Source organism: Stylophora pistillata, chromosome 9 (assembly GCF_964205215.1).
Source record: "Stylophora pistillata chromosome 9, jaStyPist1.2, whole genome shotgun sequence".
Classification (NCBI taxonomy): Eukaryota; Metazoa; Cnidaria; class Anthozoa; order Scleractinia; family Pocilloporidae; genus Stylophora; species Stylophora pistillata.
The window spans coordinates 28,850,095-28,866,960 of NC_142527.1; the positions used below are offsets into that span (position 1 = coordinate 28,850,095).

At 38.8% G+C, this 16,866-nt stretch overlaps 2 protein-coding genes across 3 annotated transcripts in view; one reads left to right on the forward strand and one right to left on the reverse strand.

Annotated features, from left to right (window-relative positions):
* Window positions 1-2,226: 2,226 nt before the first annotated feature.
* On the reverse strand, window positions 2,227-5,394 carry LOC148724205 (uncharacterized). The gene has a single exon (XM_088732216.1). The coding sequence runs from the start codon at window positions 5,345-5,347 to the stop codon at window positions 4,553-4,555; it is 795 nt and encodes a 264-aa protein (XP_088588342.1). The 5' UTR covers window positions 5,348-5,394; the 3' UTR covers window positions 2,227-4,552.
* Window positions 5,395-5,506: 112 nt separating this feature from the next.
* LOC111338871 (alpha-mannosidase 2C1-like) overlaps window positions 5,507-16,866 on the forward strand; it is a 28,436-nt gene continuing 17,076 nt past the window's right edge. For both annotated transcript variants that reach the window (XR_015991400.1, XM_022945421.2), the window contains exons 1-18: window positions 5,507-5,632; window positions 7,066-7,191; window positions 7,770-7,866; window positions 8,749-8,775; window positions 10,175-10,245; window positions 10,530-10,707; window positions 11,279-11,379; window positions 12,080-12,171; window positions 12,449-12,555; window positions 13,158-13,268; window positions 13,405-13,497; window positions 13,897-14,013; window positions 14,505-14,542; window positions 15,439-15,496; window positions 15,881-15,972; window positions 16,207-16,260; window positions 16,521-16,647; window positions 16,752-16,842. Coding sequence is in view for 1 of the 2 variants with exons in the window: in XM_022945421.2 (XP_022801156.2) it covers window positions 5,529-5,632; window positions 7,066-7,191; window positions 7,770-7,866; window positions 8,749-8,775; window positions 10,175-10,245; window positions 10,530-10,707; window positions 11,279-11,379; window positions 12,080-12,171; window positions 12,449-12,555; window positions 13,158-13,268; window positions 13,405-13,497; window positions 13,897-14,013; window positions 14,505-14,542; window positions 15,439-15,496; window positions 15,881-15,972; window positions 16,207-16,260; window positions 16,521-16,647; window positions 16,752-16,842 (1,684 nt within the window). In the remaining variant the exon portion in view is untranslated. The remainder of the gene's footprint in view (window positions 5,633-7,065; window positions 7,192-7,769; window positions 7,867-8,748; window positions 8,776-10,174; window positions 10,246-10,529; window positions 10,708-11,278; window positions 11,380-12,079; window positions 12,172-12,448; window positions 12,556-13,157; window positions 13,269-13,404; window positions 13,498-13,896; window positions 14,014-14,504; window positions 14,543-15,438; window positions 15,497-15,880; window positions 15,973-16,206; window positions 16,261-16,520; window positions 16,648-16,751; window positions 16,843-16,866) is intronic.

Consider the following 16,866-nt stretch of genomic DNA (forward strand, 5'->3'; position numbering starts at 1 on the left):
AACCAACAGTGATAACCAGCACAGCCATTCCCATTCACACAGTTTGCACTGTGGCTGGAATTTTTAAGTCTTTACTTCCTCGCCGCGTCAAATAATCGGTGGAACAAGTGAGGCAGCAAACTTGATCATCTTCGCAGCCAGGTTGGCAATTTAGACCCTGAAGATTGTCGCTCTCGATCAGAATGGGCAACGCCGGTTGCGAAAAGCGTCGATAATAATGGCAACGCGTTTGATTTTAACGATACGAGCAGAGGATTAATAAGTGCTGTATTCATCTTCGCCATTAGTTACTTTGTTTGCAGCGGGATCATCAGTCAGGAACATACCGATATACATTATTCTGGGCATGTACAGTCTGACGTCGACAGCCACTAGGGTCTAATTTTTACACAGTTCAACTTTGTTGCATGCGTGAAGCTTGCGACTTGTTAAACACATTAACTGATTCACAAAGTTTAAGATCGTTAGATACGGAATTCCATAAAGTAACTGCTCTATAGAAAAAAGTCCTATGGCCACTTGCTGTTCTAAAGCGAGGTATGTTAAGCATTTGAGAACTTCGTGTTCTACGATTTGTGACATCACACCGTCTAATGAATTGTGTAGATAAATATCCAGGAGCACATCCAGTTAAACACTTAAATGACATTACGGCATCACGGTAGTAAAGATGCTCCTTCACTGGCAGCCAGAGTAGTTCCTTTAAAGTTGAAGACATGTGATCGTATTTCCTTCTTCCACTTACTATGCGGCAGGCAAAATTCTGAACTGTCTGTAACATTTTTAAATTTGTTTGAGAAGTATTACTCCAGAAACATGAGCAATAAAATAGTTTACTGAAAACAAGTGAGTTTATAATAATAATTAAGGACTTTGTCGAAAGAGTGCTTAACTCTATTGATCTGAGCTAAACGTGACATGCACGAAGAAACTGTTTCTAGAGTGTGATTTCCGAAAGTTAAGTTTGGATCCATAATTACACCGAGGTCTTAAGCGGTTGTTGCAGGTACAAGATCTATCCCGAAAAGGGACAGCTTAAAATCATCATTCACTTTTGCAATGTTTTGTCTGCTTCCAAAGATCATTAGTTTCGTCTTGTCTGGGTTCAAAAGTAGGTGGTTATTAAAGCACCAGTCCTGTATTTTAAGCAGATTCTGATTTATTTTATCTCTGGCCCCTCTCTCCTCGTAGAGTGCAAAGGATAACAGAAGTTTGGTATAACCAACTGATTATGAAAAATGGGTAACATCCAAAGAAAGCAGGGCTAGGGAAAGGTCTGCAAATGTACGAAATGTGAAGAGAAAGGAACAGAGGGAATGCATAGCAGTCATAGCATAAAATGCTCAATGACTGAGTTAATCAGCTCTTGTCAGGCTGAAAATATGTGACGGATGGTCATGAGGTTTTAGGACCTCAAGCCAAACATTCCACTGTCAAGATCTTCAATTATGACAATGTGTACATAAATTTGGCATCTTTCTTAGCTGATTACGTGTATCCAACTCCTCTGTAGTTTCTTTTCCTAATAAGCCTAATAGCTGGAAGGGGAATTGAGAGCCGTTGCTTTTTTGAAAGCAGAAGAAAATTGGGGAGAATGAAGTTGATGAAGAAGAGTAAGTTCTAGTCCTGGCTTAGGGGGTATGATAATCCCACCAGCTCCAAAACAAAACAAAACTAATCAAAAACCAAAACCTGGCAGTAGCCTTCTACTTAATCAGCTTTTAATATATTATTATTCTTAATTCAAACATGTCTGCTATAAATATTGGAATTAAAAGGTCTCCTGCAATCCCCTCCAAATGTCATCAGGGCTCGACACTAACGGTAGTCCACTAGCCACAGGACTAGTAGAGATTCAGTTTTGGCTAGCGGTTTTTGATTTCCACTAGCCAGTTTGGCTAGTAATCAAACTGAAATTTTCGTAACATCTAAGATGTCACTAGCCATTTGGCTAGTAAGTTGAAAAGTTAGTGTCTAGCACTGGTTATGATTATTTATTACCCTGGTCATCCATGAAATCCCTTGTAAGTTTAGCATGTGCACAGTATGCTGTTGTGTTTGACCAAGTTTTTCAAATTCAAAATTAGCCATAACTTAATTTATTTGCCATGGCAACAAAAACTTTTTTTTCACTTTTAGTGTTCACCCAACAAAAGGATTTGCACCAATCAGGTCTTAAAAACCCAGTATTTGCTTCCTGTAAATCTCTCAGTTAGAGGTCCAGAATGGCTTTTTGAATTGTTTATTTCTTGAGCTTCACACTTAAGTCAAGATCCAAATAATTTCAAGATTCAAACAGTACTATCAAGAAATAAGACAAAACAAACTGTTTTTTTTTGGCTCTAAGCTGCCCTCTGCTTACTTTAGATTTCAAATGGCTTTTCCTTGTACAGTCTATGGGACTTTCAAGAGACAAGCCAAGGACCTCGAAGACATTCAATTTTTTAACTGTCTTCCATACAGATGTCAAGAACCTCAGCCCTAAAAGTTTTGGTAACAACCATCAAAACATAAAATCCTAAAGGACTACTACAGCTAGAACCTTTAAAAAGAAATTTTAAAAGGTCAAAAATTCTGAGGCTGCTTTCAGGAAAAAAATCCAAATTGTTTGTGAATTAATAATATACATGAAAAAATTTCTTAGTTCTGATTGGTTAAGATGAATGCAGTTTTCAGTTAATTCAGTGCAAAAGAGTTAATTCAGTGCAGAAGAGGGTTAATTCAGTGCAAAGAAGGAAACAAACCAGATATTCTGATTGGTCACAACAATTGGTCAATGTCCATGTCAAGGTCAATGTCAAGGCCAATTTCAAGGTCAATGTCAACTCAATGTCACTTGCAGGGTTTGAATAAATTATTTTTGCATGTGATGCACGCGCTTTTCTTCTGCATAGTTATGAGAAGCTACCTCGTATTTTTTCATGTACATTATTAATAGATAATCACATGATTTTCTCGTGCAATTTGGAATAAATAAGCACTTATAAATTTTTTCAAAGACCACAAATTGCACTAGCCCTACGGGCTCATGCAGTTTTGTTAGTCTTTGAAAAAATTTACTTGTGCCTATTTATTCCAAATTGCACTCGAAATCATGTGATTACCTATACGAACAAAAACCTGGCAGCCTTAACCCTTAACACCTCACAGGGCTCAACACTAACGGTAGCCCACTAGCCACAGACTAGTAGAAATTCAGGTTTGGCTAGTGGTTTTCGATTTCCACTAGCCAGTTTGTATAGTAAACAAAGTGAAATTGTCGTAACATCTAAGATGTCACCAGCCACTTGGCTAGTAAGTTGAAAAGTTAGTGTTGAGCCCTACCCTATCATCACCATGCATAATCTTCCTGTTGTTCTCTGCACATTTCCTATGGTACAAAAATGAATAATTTGTCTAACAATCAAGAGTTTGTTAAGTTGGCAATAGCCTTTACTTGATCTTGTGACCTTGATGTTTGGTTCAGTAACATTATAATGTGAAGAGAACTGAGTAGCAAGTAACTCAAAGGGGCTTGAGGTTTATCCCTCGAACCACTAAGTGCCTGGCTTTTTATTTCTCCTTACACTATCACTGCTGAGTCTAACAGTAAGGTCATAAGAAGGAAATGATTACCAACTCAAGAAGCTCTAGATTGGTGAATAAATTCTCCCCATTACCATAAAAACCTGGGGATAAGTCTCACCTTTTTTTCAAAAGTTGTCGCTAGAAATTGGGGGTGCAGCTTATCTGCGGGAACATTTGAAAAAGGTGCCATGAATGTCCACATTTTCGTGTCTGATCTAAAGCCCGGTTACTAGGTTTCAAATGGTCCGCTCACGTTCTTGTTGTAATGTAAAAATCTCTGGGAAAACTGTGTTGAATGAAGAAATTCCCTTAAACAAATGCTAGAAAAAGATCAATCATATGTCAAACTTGGTAGAAACGATGTTCATTATATCAAAGTGCTAAAATTGTGGGTAATACTTTGAAGTATTTTCTGTTGCAATGTTAATAGCGAGTTTACGTTCAATGAACAATGGAGGAAGAAGACTTCTAGAGACTCAACTTTGATTTCTTTTAATTTCTTTCAAAAAACTTTTTTTCCAAAATTTGTGCCGCTAAATTCAAGATACAGCTTATCTGTGGGTGCAGCTTATCCACAAGTTTTTATGGTATTACCAAAGGAAATGTGTAGAAGAACATGGGGAATATGCATACTAATGCTAGGGTGTAAAGTGTTAAGGTGTATAGCAAGGTAAAATATGGGAACAAGGGCTCGACACCAGTGGTAACCAACTAGCCACAGACTAGTTGAAATTTAGTTTTGGCTAGAGGTTTTCAATTTCCATGAGCCAGTTCAGCTAGTAAACAAACTGAAATTGTCGTAAGATCTAGGTTGTCACTAGACACTTGGCTAGTAAGTTGAAAAGTTAGTGTCGAGCCATGGGAACAATATTCCAAGTGCATCCATGGCTTGCTTACAATTTTTACAATAAGAACAATTTTTTACTCAGTACATATTCATCCAGTGATATTCTGCTGATGGGAACGAAATCAAAAGTTTGGGTTTCTATAATGGCTTTGATATAGCACCATAGTTTGCTTGAGGTGTGTTGACTACCCCTGATGTCTCCTCGGTAGAGGTACCGCTGTAAGGTGGAGGTGCTCCACTTGACTTGGCTAAATCAACATTGTGTGGCGGATACTGAACGTATTGTGGTGGTGGATAGTACGGATAACCTTGTTGATAGGACGGCAGATATGGATACAAGCTGCTCTCTCTCACAGATGTAACCGATGGTAGTCTTTGTCCTTCTAAAACTCTTCCGTGGTACCTTCTCCGACGCCAACAAAAGCAGACAGCAAGCATGAAGAGTATAAAAATGACAAACAGACCACCGAGAACTGAACTAAGCACGATCCAAAATGCGAAATCACAGTCTACGTTATAGCTACATGTTCCTCCACAACAGTACTCATAAGGTGATGAACAATCGTCGTTTGTCTTGCACGACAATCCAATGCAACCATAGCCAGCTTTACAAGTCCCGCTACAGCATACTTCACTCGAAGCACAATCTGATTCCAGCGTACAGCCTCTTCCAATGCAGTCTGTTCCATTCACACAAATACTGTTGCAGCAAGTCTCTCTAGAGGAGCAGCCGTCAAAGCTTGAACAATAAAGACCCACACAGCTGGATCTGTAGATACAAACGCTATTACAACAGACATAACCTTCTCCTAAGCATCCACCACCAGCACACCAGGCGACAGAGACTGAGAACATCGACGAACAGACAAGCACTGCACACATTAAGTTTTTTACAAAGGGAGAACACCCTTTATAAACCCCGTTTAAAGCCATATTCCTCGCAGGTTTATTTCGATATCAACTCTCTTTGCGCAATTGTCAGGGTCACGCGACATTGACGTAATACTATCGTCATCCTAGAACCAGTCTCCTTCGCTCTCAATCTAAAATTCTAGACGGAGGACTGGAAATCAGGAAATTGATTGCGTTACTTTCACTTGTCACAGACGACAATATGGCGGACAAACACCGCGCCAGAAAGAATTGGAGATGCACTTTAGAAAGAGCGGAAAAATTCATTTCCCCGCAGTATTTCGCTGATGTTAACTTGTTTAGCAGGTAAATCTGCCCTGCGGGTGTTGAATTCTAGAGGCTTAACTTTTTTTTTTTCTCTGCGGAATTATTCTCTGTAGACTCGAAATTTATCTCTGCCACATCATCGTTCGTTGCTTTGAGTGATTTAATTTATTTCAGATCAGTCATCAAATATTGTAGGTCAGTGGTTCGAATCCCGTACAGGCCTGACTTTTTTCAGGTCTGATTTTCGCTATTGCATAAATAGCGCTCTCTACTGCGAGGATCGTACATCATACGTAAATATTGTAGCGTCTGTCAAACCACCTCCCTTACTTGGTACTGTTGTTGTATTTAGTCTTGATATTTTTTATGGATCTAATGAAATGATTCAATACAGACGTTCTGTTGTGCATTGTGTGACTTGCATGATTTTTCGCCAGATATAGGTTCCCCAGTTTAATTTATTTTCAGTACTGTTTGTGAAATGGAAGAAGTTTGCTTCTTAAAGTGCACCTACACCCAAAAAATTTTTTTCGCTTAACGAAGTAAGCTTATTTTTTTGAGTATTTCTGCGCAAAAAATTTTTTATTTGCTCAAATCTTCAATTTTCTATGCCCAGTCAAAATACGGAAAATCGGCCGCCATCTTGCCCCACGACCGAGTTTAAAGAGAAATGGCTCTAGTGGGTAATGTGACGTCAACTCGAGAACACGAAAGTCTGCATTTCACACATTTTCACTTGTTTGGGAAGGTTGTAGTCGATAATTGTCCGAAAATATGCCGACTAAGTGTGTTGTAGAAGGATGTAGCAACGTGCGAAGTTTGCAAGAGGGTATAGCGCTTCATACATTCTTCATACAACACACCTAGTCGGCATATTTCGGACAATATCGACGACAATCTTCCCAAACAAGTGAAAATGTGTGAGATGCAGACTTTCGTGTTCTCGATTTGACGTCACATTACCCGCTAGAGCCATTCTTCTTTAAACTCGGTCGTGGGGCAAGATGGAGGCCGATTTTCCGTATTTTGACTGGGCATAGAAAATTAAAGATTTGAACAAATTAAAAAATTTTTGCACAGAAATACTCCAAAAAATAAGCTTATTTCGTCAAGGGAAAAAAAAATTTGGGGTTTAGGTGCACTTTAAATCTCGCGCTCTCCAATAATATTTGAAAAGTAACTGCTTTTATTGAAGTGTTCATGGCCTCAATTTTCTCTAATTATCCTTTACCTATAAAGCAAGGGGGTTAAAAAAACAGTGACAGTTGTAGAGTCTCAAGACATATATATTTATTAAAACGTTAAACATGTATTTTTAGCATGAGTGAATTAAATGTTTGGCTGTGATTTGTTTATAGCTCTATCAGAGTTATTATTGGCTATGCTGAGGTATTAATTTCAGCAACCTTAGAGTTAGCCACTAATTTGCCTTTTAATCTGGAGCTGATCATTTACCGGTACTCTTTCTCAAGGTTATATCCTAAGAAACTGCCTGTAAGTTCTCTGACTCACTATGCAGCTCGTGGCAGAGTCCCATACAGTGAAGCTGTCTGTGGAAAGTTTGTAGAGGCACAAGTGGGAAACAGTTATGGTCCAACGTGAGTCATGATCAACTGCTGACCCCAGCAACTTACTTTTAGTTGATGATAATAATCTTTATTGAGGATACCAATTTCACTGATAAGTGATTTACGAAAGAGTCCTCAACCTCAGTTCTGTTAATATGCAACAGATTGCAAGGGAAGAGGATTAGCTTGGGGCTAAATAGGTTTGGGAACTAGTATATTTGGCTGTATAAAAATTACATTTTCAGCACTTGAAAATAAAATAAAACCTTTTCTGAGTTAAATTGGACTCTTGGTGAAGGCTAACTCGATTTGAATGCTTGATCTTAAACACAAGGAAAAGCAAAAACTTAATCATTGAAATCTAAATCAGCAAAAGAAAAGAACCAAAGCTTACTGTCATTTGTGATAAATAAATTATACGGAAAATTTTAAAATAGGGTCTGGATCATGATCCATGGACTGAGTCCAAATTAAGTTGGTGCAGATTAACAGATTGACCAATATTTGACTCCAGGTCCTGGTCTCCCTTGATCCTACATCTTGGATTGATGCTTTCACTTCCAAAAATTCAGTGTTCTCAAATCTAACTCTTCATGTTGCTTCTACAGATGGTCCACACATTGGTTCAAAGTTGTTATGGACATTCCTCAAGAGTGGACAGGAGAAGAAGTGCACTTCAGATGGAACTCTGGATCAGAGGCCATGGTAACTTATAAATCATAAAATATTTTTCTCATTCATTTCAGCTCTCACATATAAGAGAATATATATTTAAGAGAATATATATTTAAGAGAATATATATTTGAGAACACTCAATCCTTTTACTCCAAGATCTGATTGTCAATTCTCCCCTCTGGTTGCTATGCATTTCCTCATAAATTACCCTGGCAAACGGAATTCCCAGTTTTCTGGTAATTCCTAGGAATTCTCAAAAATCCCTAACAATGCAAATAAGTTCTGATTTGAAAAGCTTGGAATTACTGGAAATGGAAGATTCCAGTCTTGTGAGGACTTGGAATTCCTAGGAATTCTGAAATCCATTTTGCTAGGGCAGTGACCAGAATTTCACATGTGGATTAAGGTAACTACTTCTACCTGATAAGTTAATGGGGAGCTTTAGCAACGAGAGCGGCAACGGCAACGAGAACGGCAGAAAACAATAGGCTTAATGAGCAAAAACCCTGCACGTGCGTTTAACATTTTGGTACCTTTCTTTTTCTCGAGAATGTGAGCGCTTGATAGTTAATTTTTCTTTCTTTCCCCTTACTTTAACGCCTTCATAGTGATATAGTCCCTGAATAGTTCACCAGCATTTTCCAAGTGAAACACATCGGAATAATCTAGAAAGAGTTACAAAAACGAAAAGTTAGATTTCGACATGACGTTTTCGTTGCCGTCGCCGTGGTTGTGGCTAAAGCTCCCTAATGAGTATTCTCAGTGTCTGTTTGCCAGAATATTTTAGGGAAAAGTTGCATGTTCATCACTCCTGGGAGTAAAAGGGTTAAAGTTTTTAACTTTGATAAAATCATTGTAATTTTATTGATAGTTGTTGGTAATAAATGTAACAATCATAATTTGTGCTGTAGGTGTGGCAAGAAGGAAAACCCAAACAGGTACACATTGAAATATTAACAAAAAGAAAGGAAAATAAGTTTGCACCAGTACAAGAATTAAGAAATTAATGCACTTTTTTTTTCCCAGGCACATCACTCCCAGGTTCATACTAAATAAATAAACTGCACACTGAGAAAGAAGCAATACATCAAATCTGTTTAAGAGCACAGATATGTTATCTGTGCTGTGATTCAACAGGGGGGGTGGGGGGCAGCATGACTGTTTTCTGGCCAGTTTCAGTGTCTGCTAAACATATGCCTCTTCTAATCTGGGAATTTATTTTTCAAAAATATATATATCTTACTAGACATTTTGTTGTGTAGTATCACTGAGTATTTTTACGAGTTGTGCCGTATTTTGACTCGCCCTACAGGCGAGTCAAAATACAAATAACGAGTAAAACTACTCATCGATTTTACGCAACAAAACATCTAAAAAGTTATTAATTATTCAAGAAGTTTCCAGGTCGTCTAGCTGTTTTTCTTCGTTCGATTCATTTAATAAACTTGGATGTATATTTGCCAGTCATTCTGACTCTTCGTCGTCAGAAATATGATTCAAATTGTCCACCATTTTTTTCATAACTACAATAGGCCATTTTACAGTTGTGTACTTAGTTGCCAAGCCTTTGATTCAGAGTGAGGCTGAAGGTGACCTTGTTGTGATAGAGACCTGTATCTACTTCGCATGATAACATAGTGATTTACATTTGAAAGGCAGCAAGGTTTGTATCATAACAGGGTCAACCCTAGCCTCACTCCCATTCAAAGGCTTGGCAACCAAGCACACAACTGTAAAATGGACTATTCAATTCTTTGCTTGCATGATGCGAGAAAACCTGTTTAACGGGTACTGTTCAGTACAAATACCGCGTGATATTTGTACTATGGTGTTATTTGTACTCTACGAAGTGTAGTTGGATAATAAGAATTAGTATCAGTAATCCTGAATGTTAACCCTTCTAACATTTATATGTAGCTCATACCATGGAAGGTTAATCAGTTTTCTGTTGTCTGAAGCAACTAAAGGGTGTAGGCGTATTTGCCTTTCCATCGTTGTCATGAATGACCCTGGCTATTCCCCCTGCCCGGCATTTAATCAAGTTCACAAGTATCCAGTCATACTCATGAGTAGAGAAGTACTTTTATCATTAAATGCCCTACCCAACAACACAACGCAAAAACAAGGGCTTGCCGGAATCCATTCCTTTAGATGTACAGTGTTGTGCATAGTGATTGGCCAATCAAGGTTTTGTTTCAGTATGTCTCGTACGGCTGTCATTTTGATTTGTTCAATGCATTTTCATTTTATCAAAAAGCTTCTGTCAAATCTGAAAGAAGTTTAAGCAAGAAGTAGTTTTTTTTGTCATATTTCTTTTAATTTTTCTGTGTTCTGCAGGGCTTAACAGGTGGTGATGGACATCAACAGCGTACAGACTATGTCCTCTCCACCAAAGCAACTCCTGGAAGGTACAAACGTATGAGCGATAGTGACATTTTTTATTATTTGACGCGAAAATATCCATAAATGTGGTTCCCGGACAGTAAAGAAAAAGCAAAAGACCTGCTTAAAGCACTTTCTGTAAAATCTGGTCATGCTTGTTTGTTCTCTAGTTTTTTTGTTTTGAATGAGGAGGAGCTCCAAATTGCTTTATTCTTAACGATCGGTGATTGCTATGAGATTTGCAATGTTAACTTTTTCAATGAATTACGTTAACTTTGTTGTTGTTGTTGTTGTTGTTGTTGTTTCACAGCTGTACCTTGTACGTGGAAATGGCGGCCAATGGTATGTTTGGTGCTGGGAAAGATGGCTTGATAAATGCACCGGACCCGAAAAGACACTACACGCTGTCCATGGCTGAAATTGCTGTGTTTAAAGCTGAAGTTTACGAAGTTTTAATGGATCTTACTGTTCTCATTGACTTAGCTAAGGTGAGACGGGAGCTGAAATAGTAAACAAACGAACAAGCAAGCAAAGGAAGGAAGGAACGAACAAGTTTATACTCAAACAAGAGACAAACAGTCGAAAAAACATACGCTGAAAACGAAAAAAGCTTGAAACACGCTGGGAAGTGAACAAACTGGTTTACAATCAAACAAGAGAGAGCGAAAACACGTTAATCGAGCAACGATTTAAAATAACTGTCCAATGAATATTCGTTGAAAAATGTAACACAAACGAAGTAACATTGGTAAATTTATGTCTTGCGAAAATGTCTCAACAACCTAACTACTCTTGCAAAAATGATGCACTGTTCCAAATTTTGTTCGATAGTGCTTTAATTTTTTGAGTGACTATTAATATTGGAATTGAGCCTCAACCCTTGAAGTTCCTGTTAGCTCTAACTCCAAATTATTTTCCAGAGTTTTATATTTGTTATCTACAACCCGCTTACATTTCTCTCCGGCTAGACTACGTCGTTTTGTTTACCCTTGATTGCGAACTTCCATAGCCGCAATGTGAGTTTTACTTTTACTGTTGTTTATTTTGCTTTGCCAACAGAATCTCCCACAAGAGAGCCCAAGAGCATTTCAAGCTCTTTACACAGCAAACGATATTGTAAACGCCTGCCAGGATTTGTCCAATAAAGCATCACTTCAGAGGTATAACGCGGCTTTCTATTGTTTAGACGTGCAAATTTGCTCGGGGCAGGAGCAGAGAGGGGGAGTGCCGAACAAAAGCTCTCACGGGAATGCTCCTTCCCAATTTTCAAAGCATTTTCCGTTTTGAACTAAAAAAAACTTTCGCAGAACCATTTTGTACTCATAATGAATCAGCTGTGGTAGAGCCTTTTTAATTTTTTTTTTATCACACTCGTGAATTTTCTCCATGTGATACTAGCCTAAAAAAGATTATTTTTACGGGAGGAGCATTCCAGCAGAGTATATAAGAGAAAGTACTTCCAGCTCAGACTTATCTGCCAGTTTACGTCGTGTAAGACATGTAAAAAGAACTCTAAAAAGGTGTCGCTTTTCAACCGGATTTGGTAGAAGAGATGATTTGTTGTTTTAAAAGTCTATGTTTGTATCTACCCATCCTTACATATTAAATTCGTCAGGACTGGAAATCATCCAATCCTTGGCCTTCAGTATTTTAAAAGTATTGTTTCGTATCTTCTATCTTCTGTCTCATTCATGATGTTATCTAAAGCAAACTCGGATCTTTCATTTAACTGCTAAAATTTTCTCCAGCATGTGTAAAAAAGAGATCAATTTTTGCTCTCCCAGGTATAGGCGGTTTGCAAAGAATGACAATCTTTAATGAGCTTCTTACTCGTGCTTTTCTTGTCTCGGTTCCATGCAGAGCTCACGAGATTGCTGCAAGATTCCTCACGCAAACTAACGGTGAATCTCAGCACCAGGTTCACGCGGTCGGTAACTGCCATATTGACTGTGGTAAGTTGCATTATGCGTTTGCTACTCTTATATGAATAACACATATACTCATTACTTTGAGAGGCGTGGACTGAAGTCACACTCAGAATAATAGAGAGATCGGAAATAACTCGCGAAAATTCAGTGTCGCAAAAGTGGCTACGGTGGCTAATCTACCTTTATCGTTATCTAGTTAATAGTCAAATTAAACTGACTTGCCGTCGATGTACCTCAATAGTTCCCGTAGTTAAAATTAGAGTGAGTTAAATGCGATAAATTTTTTTTTGTTCTCATGCAGCGTGGTTGTGGCCTGTTGCTGAGACAGTAAGGAAGTGTGGACGAAGTTTCGCCACTGCTGTGCGCTTGATGGAAAAATACCCTGACTTCAAATTTGTCTGTTCACAGGTTTGTTTTAACTGTTTATTTGTTTCTGGCAAGAATATACTTATTAACTCTTATCCTTCTCCCCCTTTGCATCTCCCACCGCTAACTTAGATGCCAGTTTGTGCCCACCTGCCAACGAGCGCCTTCTTGAGTTTATTAGTAGTATAACTAGTATCTAATTCTCTCCAAAAATGGAAGACGATGAGCCATAGCTCAGTTTATTCATAACTTAATTCGTCGAGCGACCTACTAGCAAAATTAAAAGAACGACAAAGACAATTACGATGGTAAGTGAAAACAAAAAAATCTCCACCCAGTCACAACCTGAAATTAGGTTCAAAGTAATCACAAATTGGCGAATTAGAACAAAGAGCCAATTAGAAGCCAATTAGAAGTCAAAGTGAAAACAAGCAAACTGAAGCGCGGGAAATGCGAATGACCAACCCACGATTGGATCAAGCTCCGCATTTGATTGGTTGAGAAGGGGTGCTAGTTTTCTGGGCCAATCACAAAACGAAGTAAGGTGAAACCATGAAAATGCCGCATTACGTCAGCTATAGGACTTTCTTTAACTCGTCTAGTTTTGCAGTCTCTGACAGTGTCCTAAATTTTTTTTATTCTAGGCGCAGCAACTAGAGTGGGTAAAAATCCATTACCCGACTTTGTTTGACGAGATTAAAGTATTTGTTTCTAAAGGACAATTTATCCCTGTTGGTGGAACTTGGGTTGAAATGGTGAGATATCTCTTGAGTGAAACTATTTTTTCAGTATATATACTGTAAATTGAAATCTTTTGATATGTAATTTTCTCAATATCTTGTTAACAAAGCCAGTGATTGTTGATAGGATGTTTCCTTGTGCTCATTCCAGGATGGTAATATTCCAAGTGGGGAATCTTTCATTCGCCAGTTTTTAGTTGGACAAGATTTTTATCGGAAAGAATTTGGGCAAGTTTGTCAAGAGGTACAGGCCACGATGAGGGTAACAAAGAAAATACATGTACAGGAGAATGATGAATAGATAAGGAACGAAAGCAATAAATATTTGTATCATAGTTTTGGAATACCCAACGTGCAGAGGAACGGAAGGGAGTGGAATCTAAACATTAGCCCTCAATTTTTATGCTGGGAAATTGATTGAAAATACAACTCTCTGGCTAGAAGTGATCAGGTCTTTTTTCAGGAGTAGGGGTATTTAGTTCACTGCTCAGTCCATACCAGGAACTTAGGTAGACTGGGTGATGGTTCGAACCCTTGCCATGGCACAGTGTCAGGTTCTGGGAAAGACACAGTACTCTCACGGTACCTCCTTTTGTGATTGATATTATTTCATTTTTACTTTGTTGTTGTTGTCTCTTTTCAGTTTTGGTTACCAGACACCTTTGGTTACTCTGCCCAATTGCCGCAGATAATTCGTGGAGTAGGAATGAAGTACTTCCTAACAATGAAACTGAGCTGGAGTCTAATCAATAAATTCCCAGTAAGGAACCTTGTTTTTTTTTTTTTCTTTTTAACTGATTTGTTTGATTTTTTCACTTACTGTCCTTTGTGCGGAATGTATTCAAGAACTTGTAACCAAGACAATTACGTAATAACTTTTGTTGTTGTCGCGTAACGTATGCGACCTGGCGACGTTCTTCGTCGAATAATCTTGTCCGCAATTAGTAATCATTGTATATGTTATATAATTCAGGAGCAGAGCGTTTTTCGAAAAACCGTTCCTAAGGATCTCAAGATAAGTTTAGGTTTAGAGCCGTTGCGAAGGATCTCAATATTAGTTTTAATGTTTTTTTTTCAAGGTGTGTCGTCCGACCATGAGTTTCAACTCGCTTTTTCCGTTCTCGTTTTTGGTTTTGTTTTGTTTCTTTGTTTGTCCGTGTTTTTCTAACGCATTGGTTTAACTGTGTTCATTAAGTGTCTTTCACTATTTCCAAAAGCTTACTCGTAGATTCTAACTTTGTTATTTTATAGTTTCACACATTCTTTTGGGAGGGAATAGATGGATCAAGGTAGGTTGAAGTTTATACCAATCGAGACGAACGAAAAAGTGATGAGGCGAAAAAACAGCGGAAGTCATGGAAACCGTGCAAGGCCCCCCGCTTTTTTTTCGTGCTCATGTCCTTTCGTTTCTTTTTATTGAAAAAGAAAGCTTAGCACAGTCTATGCTGTTAAGAGATTTCTAAATAAAAATAAGAATCACCGTCGTTAAGGTGTTTTATCTTTCCTCTAAAGAAAAATTTTGATGGCGACAAACCACCCCTCTGCCTGTGGGAGGCTTGGTTACCTAATTTCTTTTCATGGTGAGTTACGATGTAGGGTGGAGTAAGGGGGAGGGGGGGGGGGAAGAGGAAGGAGGAAGGGGCGAGGACGTGGCTATAACTTTTGAATAGCAGTGCGCCCAGGAGGGGCACGGTAGCAATACTCCAAGTCGCGTTACGCGACGGAAACAAAGTAAAGCTTCGTCGTTCGCGGCCGGCACATTATCGTTGCGTAACTTTCATTCTCTCTTTAACAAATCGACAGCAGTTTAGCGTGGTCTGTACTCTTATCCACAACAATACTCGTCACCCCAGTGGTCAAAATGCACCTCGTGAGTCCACAACAAATTTTGACCTCTGTGATGATGAATATTGTCAACGATAACAGTACCGACCACGCTAAACCGCTGTCGATTTGGTTTTTACCGCAATACCGACGTCAACATTTTTGAGTCATCCATGTTTGAGAGCAGACAAAGGCATTGCGTGACGCGTTGACGCGAGCAGCGTTGTCTGTACTCTTATCGACAACGGCAAATTGGCCAATCAAATTACTTCATTACTGCCAATTGTGGTAGAATAACTCGGTGAACTTCAAATCACCGTTATTCTCTCTAACTATTATTTTGTTTTCCTTCTGTTTACAGGTGTCTCGCGCACTTTCCTCCTGCAGACACCTACGAGTCTCGTGCAAACGCTGCTGATGTAAGCAATATGTACTTACGGAGGTCACGTCTTCTGCTTACGCTTCACGCTTACCGCAATAAACAAATATGCTGTATGATCATGACATGATTTTGGCCTAAATTCCATCTTTGCCGAAATAATGACTCTCTGTTTGAGCTCCGGTTTGAAGAGGAAGCTAAAAGAAAATATGGATTTTGAATTTACCCCTCCCCTCCTCAGTTCTGAGTAGTTGTTTTACTTTACAGCCACCGTGTTCTTCCCTTCACACCCCACATATTTTGATTTCATCGTCGTGATAATTTCCTCCAAATGTTTTCAAAAAAGTTATGTGTTAGACTTTTTGCTTGAGTTTAAAACGGTTATCTTTATAACCAGAGCGATGCTTTTATATTTTCGTGTTAGGTTATAAAGACAGTGAGACAACTGAAAGACAAAGGGAAAGCTCATGCCAGTATGTTGTTGTACGGCCACGGAGATGGCGGCGGAGGACCCTCGTAAGTAATAGGAATCCACCTGAACCGTAGAATTTTAGTTTACCCGGCCATAAATCAAAGGACAGCATTTAGGTTATCCTTTCGTAGTGAAACCCTAACTTTCAAGAAAACGGAAGTGGACCTGAACAATGCTAATCCTGGGTTTAATGTAAAAAAAAACAAAACTAGATGTTATTATCTGTTAAATCAGCATCATTACCAAACGTAAATGTATGCAAATTTGTGTGCTTGCAGGGAGGATATGTTAGAAATGTTGAAAAGAATGGAAGATGTAGATGGCTGCCCGAAGTAAGAGTTACTATAATATGCATTTCAGTGACTGCACAGAGCGTAAAGTACTCTTTCTTCCCCAGAATATTATGTCGCATGAGTCATAGCGTGACAGCAAGGAGTTACCCTGTTTTTGTATCCAGGGAAGCGGAGGAAGTCGCGAGGCGAGCGCGAAGACAACGCACTGCGAGCGCGAGGACGGCGTGGAATAGTTAGCCACGCGTCCACGCACGTAGCTGTTAAACTGCTTTTAATGTGATTTTGTCGTGTAATGACAGGGTGAAGCTGTCAGATCCTCATGAATTCTTCCATTCCCTTGAATCACGTGACGGTGACAAGCTGTGCACGTGGGTTGGTGAGTTGTACTTGGAACTCCATCAAGGAACGTACACCACGCAGGCGCAGGTGAGAAATGATACAAAAAAAAAAAAAAAAAAAAAAAAAAAACTAGAAAAGACAAACTAAAAATCAAACAGTGCTAGTAGTTTTATTTACATTCACTGCTTTAGATCAAACGAGAAAATCGCCAAAGTGAATTCCTTCTTCATGACTCGGAACTCATGTCCACTCTTTCTTTCATATTGGGAGGTAACAATGCAGGTTAGTTTTTTTTTTCTTTATTGT

Excerpts from the sequence above, each read along its gene's own strand:
- LOC148724205 (XM_088732216.1), bottom strand. The coding sequence starts at position 5,347 with ATGGCTTTAAACGGGGTTTATAAAGGGTGTTCTCCCTTTGTAAAAAAC.